The sequence below is a fragment of the Xiphophorus hellerii genome, chromosome 9, assembly GCF_003331165.1.
Source record: "Xiphophorus hellerii strain 12219 chromosome 9, Xiphophorus_hellerii-4.1, whole genome shotgun sequence".
Classification (NCBI taxonomy): domain Eukaryota; kingdom Metazoa; phylum Chordata; class Actinopteri; order Cyprinodontiformes; family Poeciliidae; genus Xiphophorus; species Xiphophorus hellerii.
In genome coordinates, this window is record NC_045680.1 from 15,127,173 (window position 1) to 15,153,519 (window position 26,347).

General features: G+C 37.5%; 1 protein-coding gene across 8 annotated transcripts in view; it reads right to left on the bottom strand.

Moving 5' to 3' along the window:
• Window positions 1-8,945: 8,945 nt before the first annotated feature.
• Window positions 8,946-26,347, bottom strand: part of elavl4 (ELAV like neuron-specific RNA binding protein 4) — a 94,132-nt gene continuing 76,730 nt past the window's right edge. For 6 of the 8 annotated variants that reach the window (XM_032571740.1, XM_032571736.1, XM_032571737.1 and 3 more), the window contains 2 exons: window positions 18,649-18,687; window positions 8,946-13,437 (listed from right to left, as the gene is read on the bottom strand). In XM_032571740.1, coding sequence (XP_032427631.1) covers window positions 13,110-13,437; window positions 18,649-18,687 — 367 coding nt within the window. In that variant the 3' untranslated portion in view covers window positions 8,946-13,109. The remainder of the gene's footprint in view (window positions 13,438-18,648; window positions 18,688-26,347) is intronic. The other 2 variants (XM_032571738.1, XM_032571739.1) reach the window with 1 other exon arrangement.

The window sequence follows — 26,347 nt, forward strand, 5'->3', positions numbered from 1 at the left end:
ATAAATGTCTGCAGCAGTGGGACTAAGTCAGTAGTTTGAATATGCAGTAGACAACACATTTGGAAATGCTCTGACTTAAACAAGCCATGATTTCACACACAGCTTATAAAGCGACAGCTTTCATCTTTTCAGAGCTGGCCTTTAGGAAAAATGCTTAACATGTGTTGGTCTTAACATTATTTTTTCATGCATGATTAAGTCATGAGTTTATATGTGTCTTTTTTGATTACTGTTTGGTTTGAGAGTCTCTACTTTAGTGGTCTTTCTAACGTACTGTACCTCACTTGATCTGCTTGATATGTGGCCCACCATCATGCTGTGAGTAAACCCTTCTTTAGCGTGTATCATGGAGTGGCTTGCTGTTTTAAATATCTTTCAAAGACATAAAATCTATTTTGATCATAATTTATTGCAATACACTGAGATTAAATCCACATGATACCATAATGTAATCAAATTCAATTGATGCTAAATGGTGAAATGTATTTTTCTAATCTAAGGAAGGCCATCTGATTGCCTTGAAATATTGAGTTTGCAGCCCTCCCGCCGTTTGAGGAAGCACAAGGTGACAGTGGAGAGGAAGAACTCTCCATAGAACGAAAGGAAGCTTTTATCGAAACCTAGTTAGCGATCTGCAAAACATTTTTGACAGCCTTTGGTCTTTTGATATAATCTTTGTCAAACTGCGGATGGGGAATAATATTTAATTTGAGAGGGACTTTCTCTTTGAAGTCCTGCTTTGCATAGTTTCATTTGGCTTTCTATTAATGATGGGATAGTAGACATCAGACATATGGCCTTATAGTCTTTCCTTTGTGAATAATAATTTGCTATTTGATTGATCTTTGTGGGTGAAAAGTATTCAGCTGAACAGAAAAGACTTGCACACGGCAGGACTCAAATCCTGACTGTTTTACTGCATCTTGTTGCTCTTCATCAGACTAATAAACAACATATAGTTCCCTCCTAAATCATGTGTGATGGTTGAAGGAACGCATGGGAGCAAGACAATGCCTGTTCATAAAGGTTATAGGAAACAGTAAGGGCAAAGTGATCTTTGTGATCATATGAAAAAATTAGGAGGGAAAGAGTTTTTGGTTAAAAAAGTAGCCGTTCAAATCATCAGATTTAATTTGCAAAAATTTTTAAAGCAGACAAACAAAAATATGTACAAATTCTGGTAATTTACGTAATAAAATAATAATGAGTACAAATAAATGTAAAAAATGCAGGCAAAAAAAAACATAGACGTATTAAAACCGAAGTTTACAGTAGGGTAACGTATATGTTTTAGAACAATGCAAAGCACTTCTGCTGACAATGTATGCTATTCATTCACTTGACCTCCAAATGCAGGCTCAACAGGTAGAAAATAACATGAGAACAATGAAGATTGTGTAAAAAAAAAAAAATGCCTGAATTTGCATTTAACTTTATATATTTTAGGCCATCTGATGCAATTCCACTTCATTCTCATCTCTCTTCAGTGCTCCATCAGGAATTTCTCCCATTTAGCTTGATTTATAAGGATTAATTTCACCTGAGCCAATCAGTGAACAGAAGGAGAAGTTGTGAACGATATTACATCAATTTTCCACACTTTTTTTTAGAATTCCAGTTGCTTCTCAACAGTCAAAGGTTTTGCTTTATCTGTGTAAACCAGGCTGATGGAAACGCTTTTAAGATTAAACCTAATCGAATACTGACTGACAGTGTAAAAATAATTGTCAGAAACTTAAGGAAATTACTTTAAAGAAGAGAAACTAAGTTGTACAGTTGTGTGTTGCTTCACCATCTTTGATGTGATAAAAAAATTCTACTTTTTCTACCTGTCAAACATGTGATAAGTGACAGAATGAGGACCCAAATATGCTTCACTCTTGCAAGTAAAATTCAGCATGCAGGTTTATTCAGAACTGTGAGGTCAAAGCCAGGTTATCAGTCAATGACATTACCTCCACAGAAAAACAACTTGGAAGAGACAGAACCCAGAAACAGCAACAGTATGATTCAGATAGGAGATGGAGGAAACAAGCTAAGATCACAAAGCTGTGCTTAAAGAACTTAATAAATAAAATAGAAAGTAAGTCATGACAAATGAGACATTTATATTAATGTATTGGAACAGGGGCTATGTTTATTACTGTTTAAATTTTTTTCTTAAAAAAAAAAAATAAAGCTTTCCCAGGTTAACTTTGGCAATTTTATTTGTCACCAATTTTATTTGTCACTGGCATAATCCTACCAAATACAATAAACAATTCAATTTTAGTTTTTGCACCCACAACTGTGTGGAGGTTTTACTGATTTTATCCACCTCAATAACATTACAATTACACAATTCACTAACATACTAAAGACACAAAATATCAGGAGCTGGCATTACAGAGGTCCTGATCATCAACATCAAGTATCAAGTGACTGGATTTCAAGCGCCCTGCTCTGAATTAGTCAGACCTGGTAAATAAATGCATCTAGAGTGGCTGCACTTACTGTGCTGTACATGTTCTGATATTGTTTTGCACATACAATGATCTTTACACAGCAGTGATATTGAGGCGTGCAGAGAGGAGGATCCCACATAATTTATGCAGCGCTGTTTATTCATCAATTAGCCTACTAATAATTATTGTGTGTTGAGAGGGAATACCATCGTTTATTGAAACAAAGAAACCATGTAAGACGATGCCAAATCTCTACACTACAGTCACAACTATGCCATGTATATGTAAATAACACATTCAGTTGCTGGTTATTTCTTTACAGACAAAAATGAACTTCCTCTATTTACACAGGAAGACTACAATGACTGTCACAGAGCTGATATCTGAGTTCCAGTCCCATTACGTTATTTTCTAGGAAAATAGAGTTGTTTGTCCTGTCGTATTCCTGGATTATGTTTTTTTTTTTTTTCCATTTTTTTCTCAGTTTTTGCGGCGCTAGTGGCTCGTATTTTTTTGAGACAGTAGGCAGACAGGAAAGAGGGCGAGGAGAGGGGGGAAGACACGCGGCAAAGGTCGCCGGAACCGGGAGTTGAACCCGCGACGTCCGCGTCGAGGACTAAGGCCTCCAAACGTGGGGCGTGCTAACCCCCTGCGCCACCACAGCACGCCCCCTGGATTACGTTTTTATTCACTTGATGGCAGAAAATGCAGGTTGGGATGCTGGAATAGCAAGGCGCAATGCAACTTCACACACTATTTGTTGCTGCCATTCATTTTCATTAGTGCTTACTGTTCTTAGATGAAGTCTTCGATATTATCAGTTTGTGAACCCAAACCCTGTAAATACCAGGGTTCCACTTTCTCCTTTCACCTAAAGTAAAACTGCATATGAGAACTTGTGCGCAAACATGAAACTTTCTTTCAGGTTCAGAAATCCCCAAGTAGAAAAGTGAGATGCAGCTATCCGATGAAGATGACACAGATGTTTTCAAGCACTGACATGATGGACATGCTGCAAAATACCAAATGGACTTTATGATTAAACAAACAGCTCATTGAGTCGGATTATTATCTGAATACCAAAGCAGAAAATTAAAAGGACCACGTTCAACTGAGAGGAACCCAGTTAATAAATACCTTGTGGAGTAGCTGTGTCTCTTTTGATTAGGCAGTGTGAAATCAATAAAGTGGACAAAGAAGGGAAGAAAGGTATCCCATTAATGTCAGGAATGTGATCCAAGGAGAGCTAGAGGGCAACAACAGCCCCCCACTGCACTTATTTGACTGTGGATGATTTGTCAAAGACAAGAAGCTCCTTATAAAATAATATGCTTCCGACTGTGCGGCTCATGCTTGTCATTTGGCAGCGCAGCCTTCTACATCACAGCTCGGCAGGATGCTGACATTCACACCATGCAGTAAGCGTGATCAGCTCTCACCCAGGCAGACGAAAAGTGGGTTTATATAGAAACTGAGAGGCAGTTTCATATGGTTGCACCTGGTGACAGAATATGGTGAGAACTGAGCCATATTAAACCCAACAACTCCCTGGAATGAGAGCACTTTAACTTCCTTTGCAATTTAAGCCTCTTGTTTTCATTAGATATTTCCTCTCATGAAGCATTTTGGTTTTATCCCATTATAGATAAAAGTGTTGGCTTCTTTGCTGAAATTAATTTGAAGTTGAAATCTGCTACAGTTGTGCTTCAAAGTAAGTGCGCCTTTTTAACTGCAAGTAATTTCAGAAGGATGAACAGGTTCATTCCCTATTGACTTTGGCCTCAGCAAGAGATGCAGATCATTAAGGCGTTTATAGGACATGGAAGAGGAGCAGCTGAACACATCACAACCTAACAACCATGATATTCTTCCCAACTGCTTTGACTTGCATCTCATAAGACATTACTAACTCAGAAAAGAAAAAAAAACTATTGAAACTAGACGTTTATACGCACTGCATAAATAGACACAATACATTTTTTTAAATTAAATTTAGTCTGACGACATATCAGACTTAGCTTTTTTAGGATTACCAAGGTTATTTTGGTTCCCACCTAGAAATAGGTTCTGTGTCCCAGAGTTGAAGGTAATATGGGCTGAAAGAAAACTCGGGGAGGAAGAAGCCATTACTTCAAAGCAACATAAAAGTACAATGTGCATATGCATCTCGGCACAAAGACATTGATTTGTGGAGACAAGTCATGTGGTCTGATGAGACTAAAATCAAAGTTAAGTTTGTTGTTATAGTAGGTGTTTTGCTGCAGGGGGTACTACACACAAAAGAGAGCATCATGTGGAAATATTGAAGCAACTTTTAAAAACATCGGCCAGGAGGTTAACGCTTGGGCATAAATGAGTCTTCCAAATGAACTATGAACCTAATCATAAGCAAAGTAACAGTGAAGTGTTTTAAGGACAGTATTTTGGCAAGTCTAAAATACTGTTGTTTGCTTGTAACACTTGTACAAGTTGGTGTCAGATGATAATATTCTGAACGTGACTGCTTGTGATTTCTGTTATTTTCTACTGTAATGGATAATTTTACACTGTGCTCCTCATTCCTTCTTTCTCTTACATTTTCTAAGTAGTCTTGGCAGAAGGTTGGTCACTGTAGACATTCCTCTACAAGGTCACAAAACAGTAGAGGATGGATCCTTGATGCTCGAGACTGTTACCTTCCCGACATGTTAGACATGTTAGCTTTTCTAACATGTCAACATGACAACCTCCTTTTCTTAACAAAGGCAGACGGTCTGTGTTGAGCTCCACAAACGCTAGGTGCAAATTCACACCTATAGTTCAATCAACTCTTTCTTTCCTTTGTTGGGAAACACCCACAACCAGTGACAACCTTTTATCTCAAGATCTACTGACCAGAACCTACAAAAGACAGCCAGAGTCAACTGTTGGCTACAACAGACTTGACAGACTGCTTTGATTTTGCATTTTTGTTCTCACATTGTAAAGTACATTACATTTGTTTCTACTTCTCACCCAGACTCTTGTTAAAGTGATGTCTTACACAGCAAACATAAACTCAGGATTGGCTGGGAATCTGCATCTTTCCAACTAGTTATCCCAACATTAGATTTTTCTTATTTTTCTGGAATATTCTGATCACAGAACAGTATTTAAATCAACCACTGTGGTCTTTAGACAAGACAAAGTTTTACTTGTTCAGGTGAGGAGACACTCCAAAGGTAACAAATAGGTTCAGTTTTTAAATGGAGACTTTTCAGCTTTTTACATAGACCATACAAGAAAAGTGTTACGCAACGGCCATTTGCCGCACCGGTGAAGTTCAAATGAGGTCACCAAAGATGCTAAACCTGTTTAAAATCATCCTGCAAGAACAGAGAGAAACCAGAGAATACTTGCTGTTTCTGTAACCACATTGCCCTGCCTGTGTTGTTTATGATCACAGAAAAGGTCAAAATGGAACAAAAGAGAATACAGAATGAACATTAGATGCACACAGCCGGATAGGAAGACGGCGGTTATGTAAACAGCTCATGAAGTTCTTTGAGCTGCCTGGGTCCCTCTTGAACGAAAATAACCAACCTTTCAATTCTTAACATCAGCAGTGCCACATTCACCTCCTTATATTGTGCAGGTCCTAAAATACACTGCAGAGCAGCATTAACCTAAGACAGGAATCACAACCAAACGTAAGAAAAAGTTAACTTGTGGACCAAGGCAGTGTTAGGGAGGGGTTGTATAAATAAGTGACAAGGCAGAAAATGTCCTCTGATGGACGGGTGACCTGTCCAGGTTGTAACCTGCCTCTTTCTCATTGACCAGCCCCCAGTAACCCTGCAAGGACAAGCGGGTAAAGATGATGGAGGGATTTTAATTAGTCTAATGGTGAAATGTTTATCATTGCACTTTTCTACAGCAAAACTTTCTATTTTATCATCTCTGATGAACATCATTTGCTTTCTGCTCATAATTCATGTCTCAGCTTTTTTTGGTTCACTTTACAAATAGACATTCATATTTATTTATTAAGAAGTTGCTGGTGTTTTTCTTCCTGCTGTCCCCCCAATGACAATCTCCCTATCCAAATGAGACTGATCATAATCCTTTATTTCCCATAAATGGATGGGGCTGCAGTGCATTTACAGTTTTGTTTATGGTTTGCATTATAGTTATACAGAGAATAATTGGAGGATTAGGGACAACTGTGGGCTAATCTTAAATGATGCAGCTGCTGTTTGTGGGATTTTGTTGATTGCTCCATTTGTTGCACTCAATGCTCACTGCCAGAAGAGTTAGTAAAACCTTATAAATAACTTGCACGTCTTGCAAAACTTCTTCTCACCATCTTTTCTAATTAAGGCTGATGAACATGGTGGCACAAAGGTAGAAATGCAGGGGGCAGTGTTATCTCAGTGATGTAGCTGCACTTTATTTCTCCCTTTTGTCCTCCAGCTTCTCCTCAGAGGGCTCAGTGAGATCAGCGGTGCGTTTTATGTCTGCACTGTTACTACCTCACAATCATGACCGTCTCAGTAGCTTAAAGGTCACACTCAACACACATTAAACGTGTGATTTAATGTTGCACTTTTGGTGTGTGGTAAAACTAATTTCAAACCTTGAGAGACAAAAAAGGGTGAATGTAACAGGGCAGCAACTTTAATGTCTCCTTATTAACTTAAAAAAAAAGATATTTCAAAATACCAGAATAGCTTTTAACCTTTAAACCGAGCCCTTAGCATGATTGTTTTTGATTAAAAAGGTTTTTGGTCAGTTAGATGAACAAATCTTAGCTTTATGTTTTATCATTATCCAGTCAAAAGTTTACATACATACTTAATTATCATGAATGTCATATTCATTTTGGGTTTTGATGATTTATTTGAACAAATAACTTCAAAGCCAAGATTAGGTGCAAACATTTATTGAAGAGGTTTTCTCTAATCCAGATGGGGGTAAAATTATAGAAATGGGCTTAAAAATACATTCACTGCCACTGATATTTGGATGAGTATCATAGCAACTTACAGAGAAAAATCATGCTCTTGTATTTGATTTGAGGGAACTGATTTGGTTTGGGCACAGAACTGTTTCTTGATCATTGTCAGTCAATATGCAACAACATTAAGTTAGAAAACTTAATAATATTCTATCATTCTCCATTGCAGACCAGTTGAAGTGAGTTTGATTTTATAACACTCAGTTGTGTGTCCGGATTTCAACCATCTTGGCGTTGATTTTAGGTGAAGTTAAATAATTTGTAAGTAGTCCTCTTTCTTTTGCCCAACTATTTTGTGGACTGCACAAGTACCACCACACCACAAGGCTAGACAGTTGGTACAAGCCTTGTACTGACTGCAGGGAGCCTTGAATTCCCTGCAATTTACTCCTAAACATTTCTTGTCTTTGTGGCTAAACATTCTTGTAGCCTGTACATGTGAAAAGTGGAGATTTCAATTGTATAGTAGAGATCTTAACTTCTGTCACTAACTTCTGATCCCTTGTAGTCCTACCATCTTACAAGGTGCTGATACATCTAGAACTATTAATCTGGTCACTAGCAGAGCTCTGTGAAAATAGTGAAATGCCAAGAAGGTAAATCAGTCCTTGGTTCATATGTTTTGAACATATGTAAAAGGTCCCAGATTCTTGGTTTTGAGGACAGTTTAAGATTCATGCCTAGTCTGGTTTGGAGCAGAGAGTTCATTTTTGCTCATTTGACGGTTTAACTTCACTTCAATCTGGACAAAGGCGCTACTGCTTTAGCATCTCCTAGTTTACAACTTTGGGATGAAACAAAATTTATCCTCAGATGGATTTCCTTTCTTCTCAGGGTGATTTTGAAGCACTAAACAAGACTACGATCTACACTCAAAATTTGTTCAGTAAGTCTTTCAAATGACCTTGCCAGACACATGGGACTCATTAAAATTAAATAAAATTGTAGTTCGTGATGATCCTATCTTTAAAACTAAAAAGTACAAAAATGTTCAAAGACCAGAATTATTTACGCTCATACCAAGGATTAATGTATGCAACATTTTCACTGGCAGTGTATTCATCATCGGATGGATTATTCTACTTAGAGGAATGTTTCTGTGAACTGATTTCAGCATTTTAGTTAGACTGAGATATGAAAAAAACACAACTACATAATGACAAAAATTTTTTTTCTGTGAAACAGAAAGATTGTGTCATAGAAATATCTATGCAATATCAGGGCAAATATTACCTGCAGAATCTACATTTTCATAATGTATTTAGCTACTTGCAGGGAATTTCACTAGCCTTCGTTACCAGACCTGATCTTATGAACTAAAGTGCAAAAGCTCACATAGACTGAATAACAAAAAGTATTCAGAGAGAGAGCAGCATGCGATTAATAACAACAGATACAGTCAATATTTGACACAACTATGGCAATCCAATGTTTTTTTATTATTAAGATTGTTCAGCCCTAATGTAAATTAATGTTCTATTATGTAAAGGTTGAATCATTTAAAATTGTTAATGACAAGCAACCTCCCAGTTTTTAACACCTCATTTTATTGTCCCAACATTCAAAAGTACAAATAATTTAAACACAACAGTTTTATGAAAAAGAAAAAACAAACATTTACAGCAAGATTTTTATTTTGTTTCCAGTTTCAGAAATGACCTAAACTAGCAAGGATAACATGAAGTCATTCATCGCAATAATTGGATTAATAATAAGAATACTAAGAATAATAGCAATAATAATCATAATAATCATCATTGATAAGTGTTAAGTAATAACATAAGCAGGAGAGAGTAGAGAGAGCCGCGGTCACGGGGCCCTGTGAACATTTTTTCATCTTTTTTGTCTTTAAAGATTTTGTTTATAGATTTTTCAGATAGTAAATAAACACGTCTCAGGAGGAAAATGAAAACTGACAAGAAGAGCCTAGTTCCTCTGTTCACCTTCCCTCCTCCACTACTGGCTGCGTTGTTCCTACTGGCAGGCTGCCACTATAAGGCGCTACGGGGGGATGGTGTGAGCCATAGGGGTCGGGCATAGAGCGAGGTGACGCAGCCCCATGTTTCAAACACACACACACACGCATACTCTAAACAATCACCCTTTGACATCTCCATCACATACTGCAAACACGCATTCAAGGGTGTGCACTGAATGAATACATTTAAAGCATTTCCACTTCACACATAAATCTACTTCGGTATGCCGACAGACACGCTCACGTCGACGTAAAGGAACATGCGTACAAACGTGCGCAGATGTGCGTCCACACAAACGTGCACACCGTGGTTTTCAGGCGGGAACACAGGCACGCATCCTAAGAGTTGAAAAAGTCACGCAGAGTACGAAATCCACACATCAGAACATTCTACTGGGGTCGTTGCATAATTCAGGCTCCCGACCGGCGGAGGGGAGCGTGAAGGGGTCTGGTTGGTCTGTTGCTGTTTAGACGTGATCGGAAAATGGGGATGACGATAGAGAGAGATGACCCGGTTTTTCCAGATGGGACAGAAGGATGTAGCTACGCGTGTGAACGTTTCAAATGCTCCCCAACACACTTCCTTCATGTTTTCAAGCCTCAACAACAAACAGAAAAAAATCCAATTCCTTTTATTTATACTTCTGGAACCTTTCCCTTACCTATCTCCTTTCAAAATATATAATATATATCATATTAGAGTATATAAAATATAGACTCAGCACAATCCCCTTTTATACCTCCAGAGTATTTCTCAAATATAGCAACAACTGCTGCAAATAGCAGTTTGTGTGCAATGGTAACAACTTTTTAAAAGATTTGTTGGTGTGTCATTTGAAAACATGATGAATATTCTTAAAAATAAGTTTTGACTCTTGAGTGACCTGTTTAGTCCAGTGCAATGAATGACAATCAAATAACAATTTCAAAAAATGTAAATCTACCCAAGCCTCTAAGAGCTGTATATTGAATAAAAATGTTTTTTTTTTTTGTTCTTTTTGTTTTTTACTGAAAACTGAAAACTATGCTTTCAGACCCACATTTTTGCATAAGGTTTCATCACAAAGCGGTAGTAAGTGGAGGGAGGGTGTGGACGGAGTGGCTTTTTTTAGAACTACACAAACTTATCACAGGTTATATTGAACCAGAACGACTGTTTATAACATTCTAATAAGACTAAACTTTATTGAAAAAGATCTAGAGATTTCATTTTTAACAAGACAAGGAAAAAAGCAATAGCAAATTTAACTATTAACTAGGTTATGCATAGCGAGTAACTGTTTCTAGTAATAAGGGAAGAGCGTCCCCCAACCCTCCAGACATTTTTTTCAGTTTTCTTGACTTTTAGGTTTTTTTATATTGTAATTTTGATATATTGGTACAAAGCACAAACGTACTAAAAGTTCTCTCAGTGCAGTGGACTACTGGAAGAGCCTCTCCACTAGTCGCTTTGTTCCCTTTTGCTCAGAAACGCCCCCCCTCCCTGTACCAGAACCACGCAAATACACAGACAATGAAACAAATAAATACATAAATACACAGATAAATTAAGCAGTTAATAAATATAGAATAAATACAAATAAATAGAAAAAATAAATAGTTTAAAAATAGATAAGGAAATAAACAAATACACTTATATTCTTCAAAATTTTGTTCAGTTTCTTTTGCCGCAGTAGTTAACTTAAAAGTTAATCCAATTTTTTTTTCTCCACAAGCAACATGACAACAATTGAACAGTTTCCTCACAATTTTTTTTTCTAAGTAACTGAACCACCACTTCATAATAAACTGTCATATGAAAAAGACAAGCTCAAACGAAAGAACAGTGACAACTCAGATAAGTACAGTAGATATTGTAAAACAAATGTAGACTGTATATATATTTATATATATCATCTATTTGTACACAGCAAATAAAGACACAGTTGTCATAGATCCTTTTTAAGGAAAATATCTAGACTAACGGAACTAGCTAATCATCATTAAGTTTTGACAAACGTTTCACGCTCAGCGATTAACCTAAAAGTCAGCAAGCCAAACAAAACAAACAAACAAAAATAAAATGTACAAATTTGTTCAGTGATTCTTACAAGGCCCCAAGCTAGTTTAATTTCCGCATAGAAATGGTGTCACCGGATTTGTGGGCCGACATTAAACAAATATTAAACAAAGAACAGCAGCTCAATTCAATGCCAACATCAAAGTATTTTTTTTCTTTAAACAACACATAGAACAACAAAGTTGAATATTTAAGATATGTGAATAATGTAGTATAGCACCTACGGTTGATCGCTAAAAGGAAGTTCTCTTCAAATGTTAAGTTCACAAACGCAGAGCAAAGGAAATGATATAGATAATGTATAGTAAGCTCTTTAAATGGATAGATGTGTATATATCTATGTACTGATATATTGACTCGTGACGAAACACAAGAAAACAAGTGGACAAAAGGGTCTTCTTGCTTTGGGCTCTGGACTATAAGGTTTGTTAGGCCTCAGAAAGACCCCATTCCCTTCCCTTTTGGGTATCGCTGTTGAATAATTATGCACTAGTACACATGTGAAAAAATTACCAAAATCACCTGCCTTGGTTTGCATTCTCTTTTTCACAAAATCCTCCTTTCTACAAAATCCCGACCGACTCGGCATCACCAAAAAAAAAAAACAACAACCTCTGATCCTATAAAGTACCACAGCAGAACAACAAGACAAGGTGGTGCCCCCTCCCACCCGCCCCGGCCCCCCCAGTTAGCCAGTCAAAATATTTTTCTCTTTTTTTTTCAAATCCAGATTCTTGTAAAAATTCTTCAATAATTATTATTTTAATCATCATTTATAAAAATAGATCTTTCTATTTATTTTTATCTTTTTCTAAATGCATTTTTTTCAAGCAAAGAGATCTTCTCTTTGGCAACAGTGTTATTTTTTTTTTATTATCTTAAATTACTGAACATGTCATCAGGAAAGCTAACCCATCCCCTCCCTCACCCCATCTCCCTAAATCCCAGTGAGGAAAGACATTATGTTTTGTTTGCGATACAAAACAAAAACAATGTTAGAAATTCTCTCTTTTTTTTTTTTTTCTACATCTGAGTTTTGGGGATCGTAGAATCCCATCTATAATCAATAAGGGGAAGTTTTTAAATACACGCTACAAATGAATGAATGGTTTCACTAATTTAAAAAAGAGCCCCCTCCCTTTCATTGACAGGGGAGGTATATAATATTAACGACAGTGGATCCGGATTTACAAAAGAAAATTAAATCCTGAATCAAAGACAGAGAAAAGGTTCCGATCTTAAAAAGGACGACCTCTTCTCTGAAATACGGGGACTTGCTACTGTTTACACAGAAGAGAAAAATTTTTTAACAACCACAACAAATGAAAAGAATATACAATAAAGAGAAGCCTGCATTATCACAGGAGCTTCGAAAAAACTTGTCAACATTTTCATCATTTAATTTTTGTAATACTCAGGCAACATTGGCTTATAGGTCCAAAGTTATAATATAAGCCATTTCTAGTTCAATTTGTTAGATGATTTGTTGGCTGCTTTCTGTTCCAGGAGTTTGATTCTGCTGTGTTGGATGGCTGTAGGAGGGTGGTGGTGGTTGGAGGGACCTAAGGGACGAGTGGAGGTGGAGGGGAGGGATCGGGGGGCAAATTTAGAGCAGACAAAGTCGCGGGGCATCTGCGTCTGCCTGTCGAGAGTTCAGGACTTGTGTGTCTTGTTAGTCTTGAAGGAGACTTGCAAGACGCGGTCACCCAACCTGTAGCCGTTGAGGCTGGCGATGGCCATGGCCGCCTCGTCGTAATTCGTCATGGTGACGAAGCCGAAGCCTTTGCACTTGTTGGTGTTGAAGTCACGGATCACCTTGACGTTGTTGACCGCTCCGAACGGGCCAAACAGCTGCCAGAGCACGCTCTCGTCCGAGTCCGGGGACAGGTTGTACACAAAGATGCACCAACCGGTGCCTGTGTGCCCGGGGATGTTCATGCCCACCAGGCTCGTCATGCTGTCAATGGTGATGGGGGAAAACCTAAGACAGGAGGCAGAATGGTGGGAAACAACATAAGGAGATAAGTAATAACAAAATAATTTAGAACCCATAAGGAAGTAATCTGCAATTAAAGGGATAGTTCAGGATTTGTGAAGGAAACTCTCTTTGCTTGTTTATACTAGAAATTACAACTGAAATGTTTATTTCAGTAATTCAGTTTAAAAAGTGACATAACATTGATTTAGTACACAAAAAGTGATACGTTTCATTTTAATTGATGATGCAGCACAGCTAAAGAAAACTACAAATTCAGTTTCTCAGAAAACTGTAACATTATAGCAAACCAATAAAAAGGGATTTTTGATAAATAAATTTTATGTTGTAGCTATTTTATGATTTGCACAGTTGTTGGGAAGACTGTTTATGTGACAGTAGTTCAGCTGACAGTCCCTGACACCTTCAACAAGCAACAAACAAGTTACCTCTATGTAAGCTGGCTATTCACAGAGATCTGTATCAAACATACTAATGGAAAGTTGAGTGGAAGCAAAAGGTTTAGTAGAAAATTGACAGCAATAACCAAATCCTTGAGAGCGCTGTCTGGCGAAACTCTTTTTAGAGTTTTTTTCCCCTAGGTTTAAGATTTCTAACATGTGGACTTCAGCAGGTCAGAGTTTTAAAACCTGCCACACACAGATGTGTCCATCTACTAATGTCACATTTCGTGTGTTCAGCCTCTTCTTAACCAGAGAGAGTTCAGAGAAGCTGAAATACTTGAAAAATATCAATCTATTTGTAATATATAAATACATATAAACAAATAGATATATGATTCAATTTTTGGCTTGAATTACTTGAATAAATGATTGTTTTCAAATATATCAAAAGTCATGATTGGGACAAAAAGAGCCCAAGTTGTAAGTTGAGATTAGCTGGTTTTATAGGATAAAACTAACGGCTAGCATAAAAAGAGTAAAGTCCAAAGTGTATTTCTGATGTCTTAAAAACCTCCAACCTCAAAAATATCATAGTGGTTCATACGAAGGCATTATAACTGAACTTTAATTTACAAAAAAACTAATAATTATTTACACAGAGGATGGCAGTAGAAGGCAGCCTGCCAGGCAGGCGATCTTCCTGTGTGAACCATATGTTGAGTAAATGCCTGATCGAAAAGTCAGAAAGTGTAAACTTAAATGAGAAAACATTTCCCTGAGTCCCAACTCACAGCACTTTGCTTTTCTATTAGGCTGTTAATGGAAATGCTTTACATGTTCTGTTCTCAGTACTTTCTACACAGGAATATCACTGATGGTGCAGAGCCTCCTACCTGCAGCTATGCCTAGTAAAACTTAAACAAACCCCTGGCAGATTTGGATAAAAAATTACGTTCATTTAGTCAGGAAGGTTGCTTTTGTTAGACAAAGAGGCAGGCCTCTCTAAGAAGACAAAACTATCTATAAAGGTGAGTTTTTGTGAAAATAACTTTTGTGCTTTTTGGACATTTAATTTTTTAAGAAAGGTATACGTACATTTTTTATCTACTTTCTCAATAATTAGCGGAAAAGTCTTTCATGGCATTGCAGCAATAAACTGCTGACGATCTTTTTGCATATCTTCACCTATATGTTGATGATTTATCTTCAGTGATGAACTCAAAGTCTTTGAGGTTGGAAGACCTCATTGCTATCACCCTAATCTTTAGCTCCTTTAAAATAATTCTCTATCACCTACCTGCTCCAAAACATTAATATTAGTTCCAATCAAAAGAAACATGTAGATAATACTGTTAGAAATGTTCACATTAATTCTGAATTTGCCATGGATATGAATACTATTGTACTTAACTGCAAATGTGATGTTAAAGGGTTAAAACATACTGTGTGTAGAAATGAGCTACAACATTTCTGAGACTGAAATCGTTGTCAGACTGGAATTGTTTCATCTTGGAACATGTTCGGACAGATCTAATTGTTTTACTTTCTACTAGCGTATAATGGTTTTAAACAGGTTATGCTTTAACGATTCTGAACTATTCCTTTAAAATTGTTATAAACTAGCACTAAATGCAGTTTTTTTTTTTTTATTCCAACTGTAATAGCTTGGACGTTAAACTCTATGACATCCTTTTCTCAAGAGCCAATTCCTCAGTGAAACACATAGGGTCTGATCTCAGACAAATTCAGTTAAATTACAACATCCCGTATAGATCATGTACGGTAATGTATAGGTTTGTAGCGTACGTACAAAGCTGTCACTAAAGCCCTACGGAGCTTATCAGATTTGAAAGCTCCCCTGTCAGCACTGACGGCAGTGCTTTCTGTGCTGAGTTGCACTTCTGCTGAAGAAGATGCAGATGAACGTTCTCTCTTTGTGTCCTCAAGTGGCTTCTTTCTGTGCCAAATTGCAGGAAGTTGTTGAATTAAACCATAGCCAGAAATTCATCAAAGATCATGCAGCAGCCTGCTAAATTTGGTCTCATTCGGCTCATAATCTTCCCCCTTTTCCTTGTGATGCAAGAGATTTGATTCCTCAGTTGACTTCACTTAATTGCCTTTCCGCTAAAAGGAAAAGGAGGAAGAAGAAAAGAAATCCCACCACTTTTAAATAAAAGGTAAATGAAATAAAAAAAGGTTCATTTCTTATTCCAGCTCCCTACAAGAAACTACTATAGGCATTATTGGGAGTGCTTTAATCGAGATTTCCGCTTTGCTGCAGCTGTCTGAGAGAAGGCAGCCTTCTCAAAGAAAAAAGGAGGGGGGGGAAGGGAGGAAACTAAATGGAAAATGGAAGCACTTTACAGCCCAGTGGCATTAAGGTACAAAGTGTATTCCTCCCCCTCCTGCAGGGTGTTCTGGTCTCTTCTATTTCAGAGCTCGTGGCACTGATCGATAGCGCTGCTTGCCACTTGGACCCTCAAGCCTTCTCTCTCCCGTGTCTATATATGGTCGACAATCACTGCGACCTTCCTGCATGACTTTGGTCATGCAGAGTCTGCCTCTGGCCTTTTTGGGGTTGCTTAGAAATCTAAAGCATGCATTGAGATGGGGTCGCTCATAGGTTGTGCAAGAGAGGGGTTTTATGATGTAAGATCTTTTTTTTATTATTTCTCTGTATGTCAGATGAGATGTAGTACAATGTCATTTAAGTGTATTGTATGTGGCTTGCTGGCAGATACTTTTGAACTTTGAATACAGAAAACACTATGAAATAAAATAAAAACATTATATAAAGTTGAATTTCTTTAAAGATAAACATTTAATTTCAATAATTCAAATCAAAATATAAAATGCACGTTATATTGATTACTCACACCAAGTATTTAATTCTCTGTTTATGATAATTATGGTATACAACGCAAAATTTAGCTTCACAGAAACTAAGAGCTATAGAAACGGATCTTACACAGAATGTGTACCCTCAATATTTAGTTGGGTCTTCTTTTGGATTAATTATTGCAGCAGTGCAAGGCTGCATGGAGCTCATGAACCTGTGGTTCTGCTGTGGTGTGAAGGAAGCCCTGGTTGTTTTATTAGCATATTCTACCTCATCTACATTGTTGGCTCTGCTTTCTCTCATCATGACAATACTCCACAGGCTCTCTGTAGGGCTCAGGTCAGGCAATTTTGGTGACAAATCAGTGATACCATGGTCATTAAAGCACCTACTGGTACTTTTATTGAGCACATTTATCTACAACATTTTCCCCTTCCACTCAACTTGTGATTAATATGCTTGACTACAACACACTGGACAGCCAGCTTCTTTAGCAAAGAATTTGACTACCTGCTGCTTGTTGTTGGATGACAATCAAGTCCTCAGCCTTACCTTGAATGTGTAGGCCGCAACATTGCCGCAACATAACCTTTTTCTGTTTTAAAAATCCCTTCTCATTGGTCTTTAGCAAAATTCTGTTGAATTAGATTCAAGTCATATTCATCAAATTTAATATAAACGATTAATAAATCTGTGTGAATAAAGAATGTGTATATGAGTTTCACTTTTTTGAGCTGAATTATTGAAATAAATCAGCTACTTGATGTTTGAATTTATGAAGTTTGATTATTATATCCTCCTAACTGAAATGTGTGAAATGTGTGGAGGCCTCTGAGTTTCAATCAGTGATGCTTTAGAGTTTTCTAAACTGCACTGTTGTCGGGATGTGGCATGTGCCTGGATGTGTATGTGGAAACATGTATGCAAGTATATCAATCGGAGTGGGACGAAACGCTACCCTATGTTACAGATGAGACCAGGGGTTGCATAGCAACAGTGTAGCTGACCAGATATATATTTTGTCCCCTCTAAAGCAGAACAATCCCAGCTCTTACCACTTTAGCTTACTGAATAACACGTCTGATTCTGACATATTTAGGTAAAGGGATTCAACATTTTCTCAGAGCTTTTCAGTCAACCGACTTCTGTCCCTTGTGCTTGCAGCATGCAAGATGGCATTGTCAGCACGTCAAACATCTATCACCACAGTAGCTGCTGCTCTGAGTTATGTAACACCACCTTTGGTAGCAGGACAGCAAAATGAAAGATGGGAGCCGAAAAGAAGGAAATTGAGAAGAGCGGTGCCGAGCAAAGCTTGAGCTGTCTGCAGTGAAACAGCATTTCCTGTTTCCAGCAGGGATCCAAGTTCATCCAACCTTATCTTGCGTCTCATTTCCTAACTTCTGTAGAAACTGCTAAGATGTAACAGATAGTTGTGTAATTTTCTTCAGTCGTACACAGTGCAGAAGTAAGAGACTGTGTACAACTACAGATTATTTGCTTATAATAATAAAAAAGGGGCATCTTTTAGAGTTACTGTAAAATGAGAAGGTAGGAGAACCTGAATCCCCTAGAAGTAAAAGAAAAAATAATAAATGCACACACCTAGAAATTATAACCAGAGAACAAAATCTGTTGAGTACACAGAAACAACCCAAAACAATTCAAACACCACTAGCACTTGTCATAATCAAAACAAAGGGATTAAACACCACTGAAAACAAAGACTGACAGTTTTCTGTTCGTTACACCTGAGGGGGTTGATAGGGAATCAATTCAAACCGACAGAAGAAAACAAGAAATCAAATAAATTTCAAAAATAAAAATGCTTTTGACCTTGAACAAATTCAAACTTAAAGTGACTGCAAAAACCACAAGGAAAACTGAATTAGGAAAAAGAAGAAAAGAAAAAAGGAAGTTGAAAAATCATTGAGTCAACATGGACATCTGGCATTGGGTGAAGTTTTTAATTACCTCTTTACGCCATAGGCCATATTAAGCAAATTGTCCAGCCTGTAAAGAGAAGGAGGGTTCTGGGGTTAATGGTGGGCAGATGGTCGACTCAATCAATGGAACTAATGTTAAGTCCCTGCAGGAACTGCATGGACCTCCTCACTCAAGAACAAACAAACCCATCTAAAGTTGGTCCATTACACTGAGGAGCCCCAGCAGAAAATGCTATCATCAGTCCATGAATCTACAGTATTATCAGTATGGCCTGTACTTGGTTACTGGCTTGCTGAGCAGACACTGCACATGCTAATACCAAAGTAGTGTGCTTCAGGAACATTCAGAATAATTGTAGGAACTTCCAATTACTTATTATACAAGACTACACAGGTAAACTGGTAATTGTTTAGCATTGCAGTTACATACAGAACATTAACTGCAGGCAGAGTGTGAGCACAGCATTGCATTAGGCATCACTGGCATGATAGTAAAGCCAGAATGCCACACCATTGCAAATCATTATCTCATTATACATGCAATAAATTGCATGTGGGTTTCTGCACAAGTTACGCCACCACACTGATGGTTTATTAGGATGGAGGTAAATGAATTTTGATTATACAGGGTTTTTAATTTGTGCTGACTTAATTAAGAGAACACCTGAGATGGCAAGGAAATGATCCAGAGTTCTGTCAGTGTAATGGTTTGGCATTTGAATGATGGTGAGTGAGAGAGGCGATGATGATTAGTTGGTTTTCTGTGTGGCAGAACAACAAAAACATGACTGGATGTTAAACTAGCCATGAAATTGTGAATGTCTGTCTTTGTGGTCAGGGTCAACCCGTTAAGTGATAACAGGTCAGGTGGAAAAGCTGAGTGTTAGTCAGATGGTGTCCTCCGTCTAAAAGGGTTAGCTTTTGGGAGATGTTTTGGTTTCATGATAATTTCAGCCTGTGGGTTTCATCTGTTGCAGTCATCCAGTGTAAATTACAGTTTGTGTCGGTGCGCTGGGCTTCAGAAACCTGTGGGCTGTGTGAAATGTTGGCCCTGGTGGATGGATGCAGTCTGCTTGGTGACTCAATGACCTTCATTTTTCACTTGGGTCTGGCCTGTTTCATGTCTTATTAACTCCTCTGGCCTAATGGACAGAGGCCACGGCTTATTGAACAACAGCTGGGCAGCGACGCCTCATTCCTCTTAAAATCACTACAAACTTTGACTCAACCGTGAAGGTTGTTTCTCCTTGACTTTCACAGTCAACGATTCTTTACATATCTTCTTCAAAATTGTACTCTAACAATCATATTTTGCAACATAATCACACAATGGCATGTTTCAAATTGCTTCTAAGCTTTAAAATAAACTAACTTAACCTGGACCTTTTAATTCCTCCTGTTTGATATTTAAACCCGTGCAAGACAGTAATTATTTGCATTGTTTGGAGTGTACAATGCTGAATAAAAACATCAATATATGGTAGATAGTTGGAGTGCAAATGACTTGATCTTTGGCTCCATAAAGTTTGAGTTGTCTGGAAAGAAAAGCTGAGCTGAATACAAAAAGCAAGGATAAACTAACTATTAAAAAACTTCTAAACCAGCATCTTTTATAGTCTCTGTGAACCGAGACAGTTTGTCTTTAGCTCAGCATTTCATTTCGCCTATTGCAACAGCGCAATGGTTTAAGGTGATAATGTCCAGATCCCAACGATAGAAATTGGTGACACGGCATTTATTCCAATGAACAAAAAGGAATAGTTTATCTTGATTGGTCACATGGTTTGATGCATGAATACATCATTTTGAACTATGCTTTTAGTTTCCTTTGCATTTGAAATTTCTATCTCTATCAGGGAACTCGCAACTCTTTTTCTTTTACTGTCATTGTTCATCACATGTAATTATTGGACTAAAAGAACATTTAAACAAACAACTTTGCATGGGTTACAGAAATAAATTTATAAAGAGCAAGTCAGAACTCGGAAAAACCCGGACATTGGTATTGGCAACAGAAAGCCAGATTGATATTTGACTTAAATTGCTTTTCCGCAGCCAGAGAGCCACTGTCACAGAGCATCACAATGCACATGTAACAAGATTACCTAATATCCAAATATTATATTTTAACATTGTTTTAAATAAATTACGAATGCTTCACAATTAACCAATACCAACAGGAAATTTAACCCAATTCCTAGAGGCCGATTTACTAAAACCACCTTGAGATATTTACAAACCATATATAAATAAACTGATCATCGTTTTAATTTGAAATTACTCCTGTCCATCTTCCTAGTAAGAGCAAAAACATGTGCTCCTTCAAATATGGATTAAAACGGCCCAAAACGTCTGACTATAAACCATATGGTGTTTCAAATCCAGCATCTAGGCATCGAAGCTGCTTCTACAAACATTTAGGTCACCTTCAGGAGCTCAGTGAATTCCAGGATTGTTCCTGAGAAGATGCCATCTGCACGCACAAAATTCTTCCCCTACTAAATTTTACACAGTCGGCTGTTAGTTGCTTTAAGCGAGAACAACTACAAATCTGCGCTAAAGTAGAAGGTAGCATAAAATCAGTCAGCAGGGTCAGCAGGTTTTGAGGCACATAGTCTGAGAAGTGGACAACTTTACGACGAGTCAGTAGCTACAGACCTCCAAACTTTATGTGGCCTTCAGATTGGATCCACAGCAGTGTGTAGAGTTTTTTTTGGATTGGGTTTCCAAGGAGGAACATTACATTCAAACCTCACATCACCAAGAACAATGCAAAGTACTGGATGAAGTGGTGTAGTACTACTCTTCAGCAGTGGGGACATGGTTTCTGGAGTGATGAATCATGACTCTTCAAGGATTCAAATGGACAAATCTGGTTTTGGCAGTTGCTAGGGGAACAGTTTTTCCTGATTACACTGTGGGAAGTGTAAAGTTTGGTATAGAGGGGATTATGGTCTGGGGTTGTCTTTTAAGTGACCCCTAGTTCCAGTGAAGTACTCTTAATGCTTCAGCATACTAAGACTTTCTGAGCAATTTCATGCTCCTGACGTTGTAGGAACTGTCTGGGGATGTGCCATCTATGTTCTAGCGTGACTGCACAAATTAAGATCCATAAAGATGTGGATGAATAGGGTTGCTGTGGAAGAAGAGTCCTGATCCTCACACTTTGGGATGAAGAAGAGACTGTGAACCAGGCCTAAGAGTTGAAGCTGATTTAGATTTCAGAGACACATAAACTCAAATTACTTTGTGTGTCTGAAGGCAGACTAGCAAATACCTTTGGCAATCTAACTTAGTGTATCATACTTTGTGGAAGACATTTCTCACTTTTTGTGACTGTCTGGTTTCTTGACAGATCAGTTGCTTTTGTACAGGAACGTTACCTGCACCAAGCAAGTCATGGTTTCAGGCAACCCAGTGTTGACTCTGTCTGCTCTGTTAAATTTGAGACCAGCCCTAGTAAAGTTGACAACCTGAGGAGATGAATGCTCATTTGTTCAAAGAGGACCAAAGCAGATAACAGAATTATGTATTTAGGTGTGAACACCATTTGTTTTCAAACTGGTTATAATCACCCAGTTTGATGGAGATGTGTAAATTAATAACAATTATATCTTACTATTTTGACTAAAACTTTCCTTAGAGAGAAAAATAGTTTAGCAGTCGTAATCTTTCAGGGACAATTTAATATTATAGTTTTTCACTGTAATTAAGTGGCTTGCCGATTAGAAATTCTGCAGAGAATTATCTTGTAGCGTAGCAGTTAATTAAGTCAAATATTTTGAATTGTAAATGAATAATAATTAAACACGAACAATATTCGTGTTTAATTAAAGGGACAGGTTTGCTATATTGTAGTAAACCTAATTTTAACAGTTCAGTTAAATTTTGTGTTATTTCTAGATCTTTTTATTCCAAGATCATGGTATAGTTACTCTTCGTTGTAGCAATTTTTCTGCCTAGAATAACCGTAAAATGTAAAAGCAGCCTGAAAACAAAGAACTACAGAGAAGAGAAGGATATGCGGAATCATTAAAACAGTAATTAGCCCATTATGTGGGAAGGGAACGAACAGCCTGCTTTGTGGGTAAATGAGTCAATTGGAGAGGAAACTCAGAGGAGAGGTGCTCCATCCCTAGGAGCATCAAGACATCTGCTGGCCGTGGGGCCACAACAAAACAACCTGCTGCTAAAACTCGCTCCCTTCCCCTTCTTTCCCTCACATATGTATGAACACACGCGGATGCAGACTCACTGTGCAAACACTCTGCCAGCTCTTCACACTGCCTCTACAAGCTCCGTAGAAACAATAGGGCTTTTGTGTTCCCCATCAATGCAGTCTAATGGAGGAAAGGGCGCTTTTTTCCTTTTCTTTTCTAAAACAAAAATCTGTTCAATTAAAATTGGCTCCTGCCCTGGATATAATGAGGCTAATTTGCTAATTACTAGCATTGGTTAACAACTGAGGATCAGAAACAAGCCCAGAATGTAGGGTTTGGTGTATTGTGTTGGAGTCGATTATGTTTTCTGTCTTGGAAATAGACTGTACAAGTACAATATACATTAACACGTGTTACAACAGGCCCATGTGATTTTGTCACAAACGTTATAGGTCCTTTTCGGAGCTTGAAACATTGTCTTCAAACCTGGGCAGAAGTCCATTACTACAGTGGATTTAAAAAAGGGACATTTGTACATGTGACTTCAGCTTAAAATGTTATGCTGCATCAAAGTGATATTTATTGCATAAGATACTACTTTCTAAAAAGCAGTGTCTGATTAGCTTAAACTGAGTTAAAGCATTTATTATTTGCACAGTAATTAGAATCTTTTATTTAGATTTCTCTACGCCAAGCTGCATATATTTTAATGCTTTTTGAACTTAAGCATATCAGGCTACACAGTTTATATTCACCTGGCAAAATGGTCTAGAAAAGAAGCTGAACTGACTGAAAAGTCAAAAGTTAGAAAGAGTCTTTAAGGGGGATGTAAAACTCTAGAAGCTGTCAAAATAATGGGACTAATCACATAACCATCAAACACTTTGTTGTTAACAGGGTAAAAGGAGTTGAGAAAGATCTGATAAGAATCAAGTGTGAAGCTACAACAAACCCATTATTCTTCAGTAATAATGGGTGAACAGAATGTCAAAGTGTTCAGGTCTCAGACATGACCAGGTAATTAAAGCTGATAACTAACCACCACTGAAGAAGAAGATTCTTCAAAGCTTTTACGAGCTGATGAGATGAGTGACCCTTGACAGAGCAGAGTGATGGACCTCTGGTTGGATCAGTAACAGAGTTCCACTTAGACTCAGACTGGGAGTAGTTATAGGTTGGTATTGCTAAAGATGAGTTAGCGCAGTGTTTCTCCATTCCGGTCTTCATGCCCCCCTGCCCTGCAGGTTTTAGGTGTTTCCCTTCTGCCACACACCTGGATTGAATCTCTGGGTGATTATCAGGCTTCTGCAGTTCTTGATGGTCATGCAATCATTTGAATCAGCTGTTCTTGAATAGAGGCACGTCTAAAACATGCAAAGCAGGGGGGCCTGAGGACTAGAATTGAGAAGCACTGAGTTAGCAGGACCTTTTTGTACTAACCAAACCTACAGTTTTTAGAATACACTTTCTTAAAGCATTGGTACAGCAAAAGGTTAGTATCTTTCAAAAAGATCATGATTTTCTTGCAGGGTTGTCCTCCATAGAAGGAGTCCACTGTGTGACTAGCCAATAAAGGGATTAAAGATGATCGAAATAACAACATAATGACCTAAACCCTATTGAGAACTTGTAAGAATGTTTCTTACATGGAGAAGGAATACAATCTCTTATCAGTGTCAGGGGAGGCTTTTGTACTGCTGCACAAATAATCTTCAACTGATCAACAAACTGACAGACTATAATCAAAGTTGTGACTGTTATTGAAAATAATGGTGCTCTGGTCAATGTTTATTATTCCAAATGCTTATTTTTATATTTCATTCTAACTTGTAACTTAATTAAAATAAACTGAGGTGGAACAGTTTAACTAGTTTCATTATGATGCTCCATGTTAAAAGTTGCCCAATAATTATTCAGAAATAGGTATTATAAGAAGCCTCAACCTCACTTTTATCTTCTCAAATATTCAGGTCTGAGGTTTATTAAGATCTTCAATTGACTGAGAAAACTGTAGTTGTTTAAAAAATGCAATAAAAATACAACCTGCCTGACATTTGTGCACAGAGTAGACAGTTGAAACTATTAAAAAATTTGACCATTTTTTTCTTACTCTCTGATGTTGTACCTGTTTCTAACTTTACTGTTTTAGGTCCCTTAGGATTACCAAAATTATTTCTGTTTGCAAAATGATGAAAGATTTTAATTCATAACTTTAAAAAAAAAAAAAAATCTTTTTACCGTACATTTTTTTAAAATACATTTCAAACATTGGTGAAAACAACATTTTCTATTGGGCTTAGATTTGGGGCTTTAGGTTAACCACTCAAAAACACTGACTTTATTATCCTTAAGACACTTTTTAACTAACTTGGTGGTATACTTAGGGTCATTATCCATTTGGAATACTCTGCTATACCAAAGCTTTTCCTTAGCATTGTATGATTTGAGATTTTGCTTCAGTATGTTCCATATATTCTTCTTTTCTTATGATTTAATCTGTTTTAAGTGCACCACTCCCTCCAACAGCAAAACATCTACACAACATCTACTTCCCATACTTCACAGTCGGGATGGTTTTCCTCAACATCTGGAAATTTTAGCCAAGGATTTTTCCCATGATTTCACACAAGAAAGCGGTATGTTTGAGGTGGTGGTCAAAAATCTGTGCACAGACACACATCCACTTAACAAATACTGTCAATAAACTGATTGAAAGCATATAAAATCCCTGATATCGTCATCTGGGCTTTCCCAAATTTTTAAAAGTAACGGTATTCTTGGACTATGTGAACTTTTGATTTTGAAGAACATATTTAGCAAATAACTTGTAAAAGTCATTATTTTAGAATTTTGCAAGTGATTTGGTAGTCCCAATCGGTCCTTTAATATGGCTCTCAGTTTTAATAAGTTAAGTCATTTACAAAAAATAAGACATTAAAACACAATAATACTTTTTTTTGCAGTTCTTTTGTTTAGGCATCAGTTTTAGAGAAAGGGTAAAGTAGTGCTCACCAAGCACATTTAAAACTTGTAAAGTGTTGAGGTTTCATTGAGGGGCTCAGGAGCAGAGAGCAGGAGCAGGAGGACACAGTGAGGAAGTGTCCTGTGGTTGTGAGTTGTGATGAGAAACGACAGCTCTCCTGCGGAGCCTGTAAATTGGCTTGGCGTATCACAGACACACAGCCACGCTACATCGCTCAGGTGTCACACCAGGGAAGCCGCTGCAGAAGAAAAATACCTTCCAAGCTCTGACTTTGATGGAGAGTAAACAGCACGACCGGCTTAGTGTTATTGTAACGGAGAAGAAAATGTATAAACACATGTTCTGTCTGTAATTCTGAACCATGTCTGACGATGGAGCGTAATGTGTGTCAGCGAGAAAGACAAAATTATCTCTGGATGTGGTGTGATTTAAAACAACTAATCAGTTTCAGGTTAGTGTGAATTGTAAGAAATGATTAGGTGTGACATCATTAAGGCAGTGGGTTTGTGTATAGAAAATTAAGCCATGGCTTAGTGTGAAAGTGACCAACCTGTGCAAAAACAACTATTGGAGCTGAAAACTGC